This window comes from Morone saxatilis, unplaced genomic scaffold (assembly GCF_004916995.1).
Source record: "Morone saxatilis isolate NCDOM2014 unplaced genomic scaffold, NCSU_SB_2.0 Contig10, whole genome shotgun sequence".
NCBI lineage: Eukaryota > Metazoa > Chordata > Actinopteri > Moronidae > Morone > Morone saxatilis.
In genome coordinates this window covers 5988449-6003954 of record NW_023339652.1, presented here as the reverse complement: position 1 = coordinate 6003954, position 15506 = coordinate 5988449, and the positions used below count along the sequence as shown (strand labels likewise).

The 15506-nt window shown below is 38.2% G+C and overlaps 2 protein-coding genes across 2 annotated transcripts in view; one reads left to right on the top strand and one right to left on the bottom strand.

Annotated features, from left to right (window-relative positions):
• The first annotated feature begins 345 nt into the window (after positions 1–345).
• ada2b (adenosine deaminase 2b) lies at positions 346–6985 on the top strand. The gene is made up of 9 exons (XM_035677241.1): positions 346–685; positions 1549–1768; positions 1856–2066; positions 2212–2339; positions 3998–4088; positions 4213–4321; positions 4421–4578; positions 5296–5498; positions 6771–6985. The coding sequence occupies exons 1-9, from the start codon at positions 385–387 to the stop codon at positions 6856–6858; spliced, it is 1509 nt and encodes a 502-aa protein (XP_035533134.1). The 5' UTR covers positions 346–384; the 3' UTR covers positions 6859–6985.
• Positions 6986–6999: 14 nt separating this feature from the next.
• The window catches only part of LOC118339515 (probable polypeptide N-acetylgalactosaminyltransferase 8), a 9511-nt gene continuing 1004 nt past the window's right edge, over positions 7000–15506 (bottom strand). The window contains exons 2-11 of the mRNA XM_035677202.1: positions 14826–15069; positions 13631–13797; positions 12207–12390; positions 11884–12081; positions 10308–10422; positions 9493–9678; positions 9210–9347; positions 7916–8011; positions 7671–7838; positions 7000–7576 (exon numbers count right to left, since the gene is read on the bottom strand). Of these exons, the coding sequence (XP_035533095.1) occupies positions 7442–7576; positions 7671–7838; positions 7916–8011; positions 9210–9347; positions 9493–9678; positions 10308–10422; positions 11884–12081; positions 12207–12390; positions 13631–13797; positions 14826–15069 (1631 nt within the window). The 3' untranslated portion in view covers positions 7000–7441. The remainder of the gene's footprint in view (positions 7577–7670; positions 7839–7915; positions 8012–9209; positions 9348–9492; positions 9679–10307; positions 10423–11883; positions 12082–12206; positions 12391–13630; positions 13798–14825; positions 15070–15506) is intronic.

The following is a 15506-nucleotide window of genomic DNA, read 5'->3' as shown; positions in this document are numbered from 1 at the left end:
AGCTACATTTGACTTGAAAAGTTTTCCTTCTTTGCTTAGTTTTTGTGAATGATCTGAGGGATTGTTTGTCACTTTCCTCCACTTTTCTTTTGGTTAATTTTCACTCTGAATGCTTACCAGTCTTGGTTAAGCTACTGAATGGGCTCTGTCAACACGTAATGCAAGCTGACCAGCATGTTATCATGTTGATGACCTTAAAACAAGTTTGTCCAATTTATTTACCCGCTACACCACAAAAATTACACAGACTTCTCCACCGAGGCAAAAAGACTTTAATGTCATTAGTTCATGTCTCACACTGAGTATTTCTCTTCTTACAGCAGTAAATCCAGCAATCCAGCTCCTGTGATCATGTTCTAGCACCCTCTTGTGGCACATAAGGACATGGTGATCTCAATCTGCCAGGCTGTGGTCACTTATGTGCTCCTTCTGTGGTTTATAAGAGTGACTGATGGGATGCCTGACCCTGCTCAGAGGGACCTGCTGATGCGTCAGGAGGCGTCCAGACAGACGGGAGGCCGGGTGGCGTTGACAGCGGCCGAGCAGAAGCTGGACACTTACCTCCATCAGTTAAAGGAGAAAGAGATGTCTGCTGCACAGTTCCCCCCAGCTCTACACTTCTTCAAAGCAAAGCCTCTCATCCAGAAGAGTTCAATCTTCAAACTGCTGCAGAAGATGCCTAAAGGTGACGTCACAAGCATGGATGTACAGGGGGCCAGGGGCCCAGGAGGTCATGGGGACCCCCCCTGCAAAATCTTATCCAATATTTGATTTCTTAGTTTTTTATTTCTCATTATAACTGCACAGCATACTGGGGCTACAGCAACATTTAATTAAAATACAGTAACATTAATAAATTATATTATTTATTTTAAATATCAGTTGACAACAGAGTAGATTTAGGAAAATAGAACTTGCATCTCAGACTTTCTTTGTTGATTTCCTGTAATATTTTATATAATATCTATTCTGGCAGGTAGCTTTTGACAAGAGTCAGTCTTTCTTCATCTGAACTAAATATTGTTTTTGAGCTAACCTGAGTCTGGTTCTCCTGCACAACATCATTTGAGGAGATGCAAACGACAACAAGACAACAGGACGCAAAAAACGAATTCAAACAAAACTATTAGAGACACAAAACTACTACAAACATGCAAAACGACCACAAAGGCAAAGAGACACAAAATTACAGACAAAATTTTAGACTACAAAGTTACATGCAAATGACCACAAACAGACAGAATTACTACAAAAGGGCACAACATGACTGTTCGCCGCAGATGTTACCAGGAATACTATTTATGGTTAATTTCCATTGAGCTTAAACAGCCTCAGGGCGCTGTTACTCTTTACTGTGGTTACTGTGAACGCTGGCTCACTAAATAGAACAGAAATTTAATTAGTGTCATGGGTATCACCTGTGTGTGTATCACCTTACTGTTTCATGTCAATGTGGTCACAACACCTATTGGTAACCCAGATCTTCATTTTACTGTCTAGGTTCAGTACATCAGTTTGAGGTTATATCCTGTTGTTTTCTGGTGACAGGTGCAGCCCTCCACATCCACAGCTCCTCTCTGGTCAGTGTTGAGTGGCTGGTTAAAAACGTCACCTACAGGCCACACTGCTACATCTGCTTCACGTGGGACAACTCGGTCCGCTTCTTGTTCTCCGACCGCCAGCCTTTCCCACGGTGGGACTGCTTCTACTGGCAGCTGCTTGAGACCCTGAGAGCCAAAATAGGAGACCCTTCAGGCTTTGATAACAGGTTGAGTAAGATATCACCCTCCCTTTACACATTTTAAGTTAGATATAATGGAAGAACTTAACCCAGATTATTATTATTTTTTTTTAGTTTAATGCAGCACCTTACACTGTTCACCGAGGATCCAGATGGGGAGTACCCAAGCCAAGATGTGGTTTGGGAGAAGTTTGAGAAAGCTTTCATCGCAGCCGCTGGACTAATCACTCATGCCCCAGTACTGAAGGACTATATTTTTAAGGGCCTAGGGGAGCTTCAGCTTGACAACATCATGTATCTGGAACTTAGGAGTGGCCTCTCAAGGGTTTGTATTTGTTTAGTTTGCTCTCTCCATCAGCTCCAGCCTCTCTCAATGAGCCACAGTAGCAGTTGTAGTAGCTCTGACATTTCTGTATTTCTGGACTGCAATAGTGTTAAATCCAATCAAACTTTTTTTTTATGTGTTTCAGACGTATGAGCTCGATGGAACCATTCACGATAAGGTCTGGACTCTAAAAACATTTCAGGAAGTTACAAGGAAGTTTATAGCAGATCATCCAGACTTTCTCGGGGCTCGTATCATCATTTCTGTACACAGGTATCGACCAGTAAGATCAAGGAAACAATATGTTAAGGTGTCATTCAAATTCCACTCTGTGTAGTGTGACCTGATGTCAAATAAGATATATAGCTAAATGTATTTAAAGTATCAGAAGTAAAGGACTACTTAAGCATAAAAATAGCCCATGTGACTGGTATACGATATATAATGTGTACATATAGTAGTGTAGTGAAAAGTACAATATTATAAAGTAGAAGAAGTACTCAAGTTAAAAGTGTGTAAAACTATACCACAAAATCAGTACTTGAGTAAATGTGCTTACTTTCCACCACTGCATAATTCTTAATGTAACACAAAGATAACAGAAAAAGATGCTTTTTGAACTACTTGAACAGAAAATCCAACTAAGTTAATTTATAACCAAAGTGGGGACGATGTGCCACTTTAAAGCTCTAATTTAACTGTAATTTAACTGTAACTGTTTTTCAAACAGGGACATGCCCTGTTTGAAAAAATTACAGTTAATTCTGAAACTATAATTAATTATATTATGTCTTTATTTTATGTTTCCTGTTTTCTGGAAATGGAAATAGCTATAGAGTTAGTCTAGTTATTAAAGGGGCACTCCACCAATTAGGTAAATATTTGTAGGTCTGCTGGTGCCTTGGAGGAGCTTTGTTAGGTCTCAGAGTCATAGTAATCTTATCTCATCTTGGGGTTTGAGACTACAAATATATAATGAAATGCCTGTGTTACAAAATGAGGGTGTGGAGTTTGATAAAGAAACACAATTGAATTGCATTATGGGAATTGTAGGATCCAGGGCTTATGAACATTTTAATGTGTCCAGTACTTTGGTTTATCGCCAAATACTTGCAAATCTAATTACATTACCTTCATCCTCAGCAGTATGCTCTCTTTAGTGCCAACTGGCAAATGATAACATGCTAACATGCTAACTAAGATGGTGATAAAGCTCAACTTAACTTAAAGTATACCTGTTTAGAGACAGTTTGTTACTGTAGTGCTGTCATTGTGAACATGTTCAGTCTCAGTCTTGTTTAAGCTGTTTCTTTCAAGTTCCATAACTTTATGGCCTGTTTAACTTATTATGTTTCCAGAAGTAGTCGTATCAGTGTGTGTGACAGCGCTCGGGGGCAGATAGATAGTTTTGTGTCATCAAATTTAACACATTCATTTAGATTAATAAAAAAAACGTGTGTTTAAAATTAATAAATTAATAATAATTTTATGATCTGTTTTACGGCTTTAACTTCAATGAAAAAAAGATAGATGGATATTTCTATTCAGTGTGGCACAATAATGTAATGTTTTTGAGTTAGAATATTTTAATTTGGGGGATTTTCCAAGCAAATACTGATATATGTGATTGTTTGTAATTAAATATCTTTCCATGCCACCCTCTGGCCACCCCATGAATATTTCTCTAGATCCGCCCCTCCCCTGCTCAGCAGTTATTTTAGGCTGATTTCTGTACTTGACGCAGTTTGCCACATTGCTGTGTTTCCACCAGCCGCCACTGTCATCTTACATTTAAGTAATACACAAACAGCTATAAATGACACAAATGATAACTCACAAATCTACAGTAGGTTTTTTGTTTGTGAATCTTGCTGTATTGGTCAAATAGAGTGCTCACGTCTGTGTTTTATTATCGCTGCTGCTTTCTTCAGGGCTCTGGGTGTATCTGAGGTCAAAGCGGCCGTGAAAGAGGCCATTCAGCTGCAGAAGGACTTCCCAGATGTTGTTGCAGGATTTGACATGGTAGGAAGCAATCTGTCTTGCTGAACTTCTTAAAACGATAAGCTCTTGTTAAGTGGAAATAATTTCTCTCGTTAGTTGTGACAGTTTGATGTGGTTGTCTTTAAGCTAACATTATAGTTGGCAGGTTGGCAGGGAGGACAGTGGGAGGACTCTTTGGTACTTCAGGGAGGCACTTTCTCTGCCAACTGAACTCGGTGTCAAGCTGCCATACTTCTTTCACGCAGGGGAGACGGGTGGGTGGATCGAAAGAATAATATACATTATAGCCTTTCCAAAGTTTGAAAAGTCTTTTAAAATGTACTTTGGTTCCCACTGTGTGTGTTTGTTGGTAGATGATGAAGGCACCGACGTAGATCAAAACATTCTTGACGCCCTTCTCTTCAACACCACACGCATTGGCCACGGCTACGCTTTGGCACACCATCCACTGGCCAAAGAGCTTTCTAGGAAAAGAAACGTGGCTGTGGAGCTGTGCCCCATCTCAAACCAGGTCAGATAACCTATTGCCATTGGCACAATAGAAAAAGAGTATTTCTGAATCCAAATGTCCACTGTTCGGACTGGTGCTCTAAGCCATCGTAGCTCACTGTCACCACATAAAAACCTGTTTACAGGGAGATTATTTGAAATTCCTGACCCTGTGATTCATTATTTAAGTATTTTTTCATAACAGAAATGGAATATAATATTATATATGTTTTCATTAGTGTATAATCACTTGAACATAGGAATCTTTGTGTTTTTGTTACCTTAGAGTGACCTGTTTTTCTCTACAGACTTCTATGGAGTCTACCATGTGAACGACTGTGTTTCTATAGTAGCCCAGAACAAACAAATAAAACCAAACACTGGCTGTAGATAATTTCTTTTGTGGGTTTTGCAGCCACTGTACTCACCGTACAACCTGTTCTCATTACCAGATCATGACAAACACAAGTGGTGGTCAGTTTATTGCAATCTACAACTTCACTACATGCCACTTGTCCTCTACTAACAACTTATATGTGCAGGGTCAACTGAGGATCCTCACACTGTTCATGGACAAAAACAAACCTTTGCCGAAGCTTTGCAGAATACAACAAAGAAAATGTTTGCATATTCTATCATATTTAGTCTGCACCCTAAACAGACTCTCTTGAAGTAAACAGAAAGTTTACCTGCCTTTGTATATAAAGTACCTGAGTGTGTTTGACCTCTGACCCCCTAGGTGTTGAAGCTGGTATCGGACCTCAGGAACCACCCCGCAGCTGTGCTGATGTCTGAGGGCCACCCGATGGTGATCAGCTCTGATGATCCGTCCCTATTCGGCACCACAGGCCTCTCCTACGACTTCTATGAAGCCTTTGTCGGCATCGGAGGGTTAAAAGCAAACCTGGGCACTCTGAAAGAGCTGGCTGTTAACTCTATCAGGTGAGAAGAAACTATACTAATCATATGTTTTTAGATTGTCTACTTTTGAGGCAGCAGGCAGGTGATATTCTATATGTTTCTTATTGTCAACAAATCTCATGAAACAATTAATTGATCCTACTTTCTGTATCTGAAGCCTGAGGTATCTTATTCTTTTGTACCATAGAGCTCCATTATTGTTCGAAAACTATTCAAAAACACATCAATGAGCCACTCTGTTTCACTGGGTGACATGTCCCTTCATTATGTTGAGCATGATCACAGTAGTTTATTTTTATCCCACATTCACGGTCTGGGTACCTTAAACCATCTGTGTATTGATCTACAGCTGAAAATAGTCAAACAGGAGTAAATAGTGCTGGAGACTAAAAACTGCCAGTCTGGGAAAAATGAAAGTGTATATTCATGACCGGTTTTAAAATATGTATGTATTCAGTAAGAATAAATGGGGTTGAAAGCCACAGACGGGTTATAGGAAACTCAAAGTATTGAGAGATGTTTGGGTTAAATGGTTGTGTGGACTGTGGAGGATGTTAAAACCAAAAGCAAGAGTGTCTCAGATCACACTTTAGTTAAGCCTGGAGGTGCTGCCTTTCAGTGAATGCCTAGATGGAGATTTAATGAGTTTAAGGAGAAGTAAAATGAATCCATATATAGAGTTATGTAACCCACAGCACCCTACTGAGAGGCTTTATCATTCAGCATGCTCCTTATAAAAAAAAAAGCAAAATTGTAAAGCGAGCAGAAACTGAGGATGACATTAAGATAGTTAAGGCATACTTAAAAAGGAACTTTAATATCAAAGCTCTTAAGTATGACTATAACAGAGCCACTTTGACATGAAATAGTGGTGTAAACACAGGTTGTACAATAATGTTTTTGTGAAACAGGCCCCAGAATATTGACATTTGTATTCCAAATAACAACCAAAATGTCATCATCTTTTACACAATGTGCATATTTGCTTACTGATTATCTCCTGTTCTTTGAATGAATCACCAAAGAGAAATTCAAAGGGATCTCTTAAAACTGTTGCAGCACAAGAATAATGTAACTTCTGCAAGAACTATATGACAATATTGATCTTGTGATAAAAGCAAGTTCATATCAGAATTTAATAAGGCTGTAGGAAGTATTAAAGAATATGATTCCTAGTTTATGTTGTAAAACTTGTAGATATTTTTAGCCAAGCAAGCTCATGTTAAAAGCCTATAATTAACTTTTCCAATAATATTCCAAGCTTTTATAATAAGAGTTTTTTTCTGCCTGCAGGTACAGCTCCCTGCCAGCTCAACTGAAAGACACAGGTTACGCCATGTGGCAGAGAAAATGGGACACCTTCATTGTTGATCATTCATGACGGCGACACAAACAGATCCTGTTTGACTTAAATTATGTCTGTACATAATAGTGCTAAAGTGAAGCAAACATATTGGCCATTAGCGCCTTCATTTAAATTCAATGCGACATGCATCACTGGAACTACTGTTTGTCTGTAAAGAATAGGCTGGAAAGAGTTTAACATACCCTGAGGGATGTTTTGTCTGATATAGAAAGGAAGGTTGGTGTGTTAAACTCCCAGGGGTTTCTGAATTTTTGTTTTTTACGAACTTTACATTAAACTTGCGTGCTGATGAGAAAAGTGATTGATAAGTCATTTAGGATGCTCTGGGTGAGTATTCAAAGTCATCCAGCGTGACAGAATTTCACACAAAAACTAGCAGAAAATAATATGAGCACCTTTTTGTACTCAATATTTTGTGTCACAATGATAAATTAAAAGTAAAAAAAGCTAATAATTAAATAAAAATTATCACTTCCTCTCCGTGATCTAGTGCAAAATGTGAAGTCACCCCAAAGACAAGCAGTCATTCTAGATCTTTCTCTGACATGAGGTGCAGTTTTTGTGCAACAATGTCTTCTGGGTCCTGTCCACCAGTCTTTCAATGGCCTTTGAGGAGATTTTGTATCTTCCAGCTCTGACCACTGCACTGCTGAATAACAAGTTTGTAATAGCCGTCTTCACCCATCGCAACTTCCAGACATCTCTTTGTTTCTCTGTTCTGGATAGGTCCGTTCTGGGAATAAAATACAACACAACAATAAAACACATTTCTTTTTCTCCAAACAGAACAACTGTGTGGATTTATATATAAAAACTCAGATATATACCTGTTTAAAATCCCACAGCATGTGGAATTTCTTCTGATGGGCTACTTTGCACTCGTACAGTCCCGGGTAGATTCCAGTGCCGGTGTCCACCAGACAGCGGTTGCTGTTGTACTTGTGGGATTTGATTCCACCGATGTAAAGTTGTCCGTCCGTACGATAATAACAGTGCTACACCAAAGAACAATATTTATCCACAAACAAAAAATATCACTGTCTGTGTGCATGCAATGAATCTCTGAACATACCTGAGGTGAGTAGTGGTGGCAGGCATACACAATGGGTGTGTTCCCTGGCATTGGGCCTTGGTCAATACAGAGCTCTGGCTTTATGTCATTCGTCAGCTACCAATATAAGCAGAAATAGAAAGTAACCCTTTAAATCATGCATTACAAATAGTGGCACAACTTACATTATCATCAAGCAATATATGTTCTTCGTCAACCAAAAAACACCAAAACCAACCAGAGGTCTGTGCTACCTCTGCAGTTAATGGAGGATGAAGAGATTTACATCACACTTTGTTTTTTGGTTCTTATTGAAGACATAAATCTTTAAAAAAACAACAAAAAAACAGTTTACATACATAAATTCATTTTTAAAACTGGCTAATAAGCAAACGTTGACTGTTTTCAGCAGCACATTGATACACATTTGGTGCTTTGGTGAGTATTTACAGCAGCAGGATGGGATATGTGGGATTGACTCAAAACATCAATAAGAGTATATATAATATAATATATAATTTAACCAGATTTATCCTTTAATTTACAACAATTAAACAGGTTGTGGTGGTGCTATATTCTGTAGAAACAGAAAAAAAAACGTCTTTTTGTTCCTATTTATCCATGCATACTGTACTGATTATCCTATTTAGTGGTGTAAGGGGCTAATACAAGTCTATCACAGTATCATTTATGTCAGTGGTTCCCCACCATGGAGTCAGGACCCTAAAACTAAAAGTTAAAAAGATGGTTTACAGGATATGAAAACAGAAGAAAGAAGTATTTATTTGACACAAAATGATCTAGATTTTTTTTTTTTTTCAGCTGTTCCTTGAATATTTCCCTTTGTAAATTATTAGATAAGTTTTCCTCTTTAGGCCTCTAAAACTTGTGGAACAATGAGCAAAATGTAAAAATCAATCTTGGTCATTACACATAGACGTGTTCAACCTGTGATGATAGGTAACAAGATTAGACTTTGCTTTGGGGTTCCCATGTCAAAAATATAATCTAGTCCGACCCGCAAGATAGTTATTTTTAAAGCTTAAACTACCCCATCATATACAATTAAAATAAAAACACAATTCTATTTCTTTTAATTATCATCTTTGTTAGAGATAGCCATGGTCAGTGGTAGTCATAAATGTGTGCAATGGGTTCATAAGAAGCGAGCAGGATTTGGTAGATGATATAAAATGATAATATAAAAATGTGTAGAAACTGCTGTTTGCATTTTTTTGTTAAGTATGATATTAGTAATGGAAATATTCAGAATATTGCAGATTAAGACTTCACATCTGACATTGTTTTTACTCACCCCTCCATAACCTAGCAGGTCGTGCAGAGGGTCCAGCATGGGGTAAACATTATCTAGATACCACTTAAAAGGCTTGCAATTCAGCCTCTCTCTCAGCTTTTTCCTCTCGGACACATCCCCAATGTCGATGCCATGATTCTGTAAGAAACGTCAGGATAAATAAGGCCACAAAAAAGTTTGATAAGTAACAGGAACAACAGTGCGTTTGCATTAGTCACATCCTCCAGAGCACTCTCTTATGAAGCCTAATTGATGTATTGCATAATGAGGCGTCATTGCTTACTTCCAAGGGAAGGTTCCAGGCAATGTTGACATTGTATTTATATTCATCCAGCCACACCTCTGCCACTCTCAACGCGTTACGTTTCATTGTTACACTCAAATCTGGGAGGTAAGGCTTTCTGGCTCGTTCAATGTGGGCAATTTTAGAGCAAGGTATAACTTCTACGCTTCCTCCACATAGCCACACCTGCCAAATGAAAGAAGTAGAATTTAAGGGCATTTTTAAACACATACAGTATGCAAGCTTATTTCATGCACAAATTAACATTAAACAAGGAAACATATTGTACAGAGAACAGTCTTTTTGGACAGGGAGTCCAGTAATGTTGGTATATGTAGTCAAATGTTATTTCTCCTTAGCCTATCCCATGCATACATGCATTAGACAAAGGAAAGGGAAATATCCTGAACTTAGATCCTGGAACTACATTTTATGATTTAGATTGTTCTATGGGTTGTATGGGTTTCTTCAAACAAACAGCTACACAGCAAACACCAGGGGTGCTTCCCAATACCCATACTACCATACTATTCAGTATGCCAGAAAAAGATTTTTGTATTGCCCAAAACATAGTACATCAAATACAGTATGCAAAAAATACCAGGATGTCCTACTGCATCCAGTCCCATATTGCAGACAGCATGCTTTTCTGGCTATTCATGCATCGACTGAGTCAACAAGTAAACACAGACAGATGACAGTTGACAGCACATTTTGTTCATCATTTGTTTAACAAATAACTTTTCAACAGCCGTTCCACATCTACAGCAAACTTGATGTAGTTATTTTTGGGCATCACGTTTTAGTAATCTCACCCGGATGCCAAGCTCCACATTTTCACCACCATATATTTTCATTCCACCGTCAAGGCTTCCGATCTCTCCGAAGAACTTGCGATCGGCTACAAGAATCCCCATGATGGAGGGGCTCCTGAGGACAAAATATAACACATTAAGAAGTTGCAATATGTAGCTTCTATCCTATATAAAAGTGTTGGCAGGACCCTATTTAATTTTTTTTTTTTTTTCATTTTTGTAATGAAAACACAAACCACAGTTTATTAATTGAATTAAATTGAGAGTTAACAAGTAGTTCCCCCAAAGTCAAAGTTCTGTTTTCATTTGCTGAGGTTTTTTATATCTGAATCTTCTGCAATTCAGGGATTTTACAAATACTGCAGAGTCAAAGCCCCCTAGTTTTGACAACATTGGATCTGTGTGTACAGTGTCTACAGAAACAGTTAAAGGTGCCCTTTTATTTTATCATAAAACAGGTAACTTACATGCTGGTAAATAGCTTTGTACCTGTTTGACTTTCAGAATAAGAAATGGTATAAACAAAAAGCATTCTGAAAACATAGATGAGAGTGAGGTCACTCTGAAGTAGAGCTCAGTTTTGTTTGATAATTATGTGCCAGTGTAGCCCAGTTAGTCAAAAATACCTTTAAAACTATCTAAAAGGAATATCTGTCTGCAGGTTTTCTTGCATATTGAGGCTTTGTATGCAGTTCTATGTACCTTCTTGCATATTGTATTGATATGGAAAAAGGAGACCGTATGAATATTATTATCCGGTTAAATCTGTGGACAAAAACTGCATCTCCAAAATTTACCACGTGGAAGGGACCTGCATGATTCATGGGACAGAGCAGTTTAGGTTTGTCTGTAGACACTATACACATGCCTCAGTGTTGTGAAAACAACAGCATTCAAGCAAACTATGGCAAAAATATTAACAAATAATAATAATAACAAATATTGCATTTGTTACAAAATACACACACACACACACACATTTGGTGTTAGCTGAATATCATAATATAGGTATACAAAGGTTAGGCTTTGTGGTCAATATTTACCTCCAGTAGAATATTGTTTGGTCTTTTGATTATCCGACATAATCTAGAGAAACGTGTTGCTGATGAACTTATTGAACGTAAAATTAGTCACTTTTGGTTTGGTCTGATGAGAAGAAGATTGATACCACTCTAATATCGAATAATATCGATTAAATATGAATCTACAGCAGGCAGCCCATTAGCTTAACTTAGCATTATTAAGACAGGAAATGGAGGAAACAGCAAGCTTGGCTCTGCACAAAGATCGAAAAACATCTGCCTACGAGCCCTTATAAAAGCACATAATGAATATGCAATATCTCAGTTGTTTAGTACAAAAACATTGACATTTTAATGGCGGTTATGTGGCTGACGAGAGCAGTAACTAGCCAACTGTCTCCTAACTCCAGCTTCTTATTAAAAGAACAGGTATAAGTTGTATTGATCTTCTCATCCAGCAGGAAGAAAATTGATAATCGCGTTTTCTCAACAATTTGTTCAAAATGGGATTTTTTTTGTTGTTATTTTGACTGACTCTTTAAACTTAAACTTACTTGCCAGGCAGCGACTCGTCCTTTAAAGCGTACCACTCAGGTCTGAAGGACTCATACATGCACCACAGAGCCCAGTCGAAGGCGTCCGCAGCGGGCACATAGGGAATCAGTGTCAAGTCATCAAATCGGACGTTGTCGAACACTGGTGTCAATATCACGGTCCGATCCTCTTTAATGCGTGCCAGCAATGGCTCTGCCCTGGACACACAGCAACAGTTTAACTTAACCTGCATGACTTAAAAAACCAACAAACTTATTATGACAACTTAATCACCCCTGTAGCATAGCAACACCCAAAGACTATATGAAAACTTAAAACCAACCATTGCACGTGGACTTCTATGTGAGCGTCCAAGATGGCGACCACGTCCCCTACAGCAGCCTTCCATCCCGACAGTCGAGCCTGGGTGAGGCCGAGCTGCTCAGCGTGCCTGACTTGCTTCACCAGGCCTGGATACTCCTCGTTGATGGAGTTGATGTATTCATCCAGTTTCTCCATTAAATCCTCTGCAGGAAGTAAAGATTTTATGTCATGTACTGGTTTAATTTGAACTGTAGATTTAGTCTAGTTATACCTTTGGCGATATCAATCAATCAACCCACCAGTCTCTCATTGTTGGATGGCGAAATAGCCAGCCTTAAAAGGACTGGTTTACCTGAAATACTAACATTTAATTCAACCCTAGTGGTATAGCCATATTTTGGGATTATTTGGCCACCACCTCTGAGATTTAAGTAGCTCCAGTACAATAAAGTGATTTATCTGTGGTGGTCACAACGATGAAAAATTACATTTATAGGAAGGTTTGACATTTTGGCAAAGTTTATGCAGCAGAAGCAGCCGGTTAACCTGTGAAACCTCATCCCTTGTAGGACTCGCCCTCCAGTGCTAGGGCCTCGCTAATCCTCAGGTCGTTTCACCACAATTTAGCTTTAAACATGATGAGTCTGAAGCTCCGTGTGGAGCCGGGATGTGTTCACATGTGTGTGTACTATACTTTGTACTATACTCATTCCTTGTTTCTCAGCCATTGTGTTTGCACAGCTCCTCCTGAAGCCAATGTGGGAAAATGCCATTAGGAGCACTACACACTATCTGTCTCAAGCACTACTGTCAGGATATAGTGGCAGTTTCAGCAAATATGCCAAAAAGTAATTTTTTTAAATAAAAGTTACCTACTGACCCTTTAATGAGAATGTTAGTTTATTTGACACATAAATGGATAATCGGATATCCTGAACTATTCCTGTTCATTGGATAAATTAAAGCAAACATCTCCTGATATCCAGCCAAGATTGTTGGTTCTCCTCCAACAGACTCTGGCGGATTTGCAAGTCCGGCTTTTCAGTGTTGATTGTACTAATGTGTAAGTCAATATAATTACACTGTGTTTGAAGATGGAAAACTCCCTATTTCAACAGTGTCTCATTCAGGGTGGAACAACCTTTTACTGTCTTCATTAGCATATTTCTAAATATGTTTGTTTAGAGGAACGTCTGTGGCCTACCCCAAAATTAAACTGTTTCTGCAGGCAAATTGTCTAAATGCAAATGAATAGCATTGTGAGCTGCATAAATCATACTATCTTGGCAGCAGAAATCTTAGATGCAAATATCTGAAATATCTGGAGCCCTTTGCCACATACCTCTAGGAGTAAGAGCTCTTGAGTAACTTGGGAAAAGTTCTAATAACACTTTGTACATCTCAGAATAATCTGCTAACTTTTATCACAGCAGTTCGACCTACCGTTAGTGCTGTGATCGTCCACCAGTATGATTTCTTTCAGCAGCCGAGCTGGTGTCTTGTCTATGATGCTGCGGATGGCTCTTTTGATGACAGAAAGAGCTTCGTCCAGGAAGATTAACACAACGCTGACTGTTGGCAGATCCTCTGGGTACTTTTTCTCAGCACACCTGTGAGGGGCAAAAAAGTAGAAGTATTAAATGATTTGAAAATCATTTTCAATCATGGCTATAAGAAACTATTTTGATGCATTTTCAAATTGTTGTATTTCAGTTTGGGCTGCAAATAACTATTATTCATTATTTAATAATCTGTCGATTATGTTCTTGATTAATTGATTGTTTAGTCTATAAAATGTCATAAAGTAGTCAAAAGTACCTTTTTAGTTAACATCTTCATATTGCTTGTTTTGTCCGATTTGCACAAAAGATATTTAGTGTAGTATCATAAAAGACTAAGAGCTAATGAACAAGCTAATGTTTACATTTGAGGTTTGCGAGTTTTGCTTAAAAACAAATGATTTATACAATTAATCAATTATCAGATTGTTTACAATTAATTTTCTGTCCACTGTTTTAGGTCTAACCTAAAAAGGATAGTCAACCACTGATATATATGTACAGATTAAAAGGGTACCAACTGGCTTCATAACCTCTGAAAGTAGGAACACTGACTGAATATCTGGTCAAAAGTCATTTATTGTGTCACATGCTGGTTCTAAATAAAGCTCATATTACTCAGAAATCATTCATTTAGAGCAGATTATCTGTGTAAAAGAACTTAACATGTTGATTGATTTCTCAACCATTAAGGAAAGTTGTAAAAAGTAATAAAATTAGCATAGGTCTCAGATAGTTCTCATTTTGTATTTTTCATTCACTTTATTTAGTTTTTTTCAATTCAGCTTAGTTTCAGTAAGTTTCCAGAGTGGGTTTGCTTGTTTAAGTTTAGTTTTTATTGTTTAAAAATGTTCAGATTTATTTATTTTTATGGAGTTTTAGTTTGCATTTTTTTATTCTTATAATACGAGGGTATTTGTATTTATTTAGTTGCAGTCTGAAACTGATAAATGCCACTAAATCCTTCACACTGGTCCTTTAACTATAACAGCCTTGGCCTCAAACCAAACAGGCATCATAAAGCAATTAATTGTTTATTTCACTATTAGTTTCCCACATGAGCAGGAAGTTACGGTCACCTGAGGGGCCTGGTGTCAGGTATCTCTCTGTTGAGGGGAAGCCTGTCACTGAGGAAGGCGTTGTAGCCGTATCTCTGAAACAAGCTCTCGGCCTCCTTCTGCTCCTCCTCTGACAGCTCATCACCCCACTTGCTGAACAGAGCCGAGTTCGGATACAGCTTCCTCACCAGCTTCCTCTCCTTTTTCACCTCTGCAATAATCTGTGGCGCTGGTTCCTTCTTTTCGAGTTTATTCATTACACCGACTGTGTACAGAAGATATATTTATTTAAAGCATGTGTTTTACCCTTCTCATTCTTCTGCTATGGATCACAGGTGACTGATGTTTGAACAAACAGGTGCTACTCCCTGAAACATAAATACATCTCCTAGTGCATTAACAAATAGCAGTCAGTGGTTTGCACTGGTGTGATCACTATTACCACACGCAGCTTGGCATTCAGTTTAACAAACCCAACCTGTGTTGTGTTACTGAAATTGATACTGTAGGAATTGGTTTAGTGATTTACAGCTCAGTCCTAACCGGGCTGAGTTAGGTTGGAAAGTGAAAGTTTATGATTCATTTATGAGTGGATGAACAAAACAGTAATTGGATTGATTAATTTCAGTCCATTTTCATGCAAAAATGCAAAAACTACAGAAGCCGAGAACTGCCATGGATTTTTTTTATGCACTGTTATCT

Excerpts from the sequence above, each read along its gene's own strand:
- ada2b (XM_035677241.1), top strand. The coding sequence starts at position 385 with ATGGTGATCTCAATCTGCCAGGCTGTGGTCACTTATGTGCTCCTTCTG. Across the intron at positions 4,322-4,420 it reads CTTTCACGCAGGGGAGACGG|ATGATGAAGGCACCGACGTA; the intron begins GTGGGTGGATCG and ends GTTTGTTGGTAG. Across the intron at positions 4,579-5,295 it reads TGTGCCCCATCTCAAACCAG|GTGTTGAAGCTGGTATCGGA; the intron begins GTCAGATAACCT and ends CTGACCCCCTAG.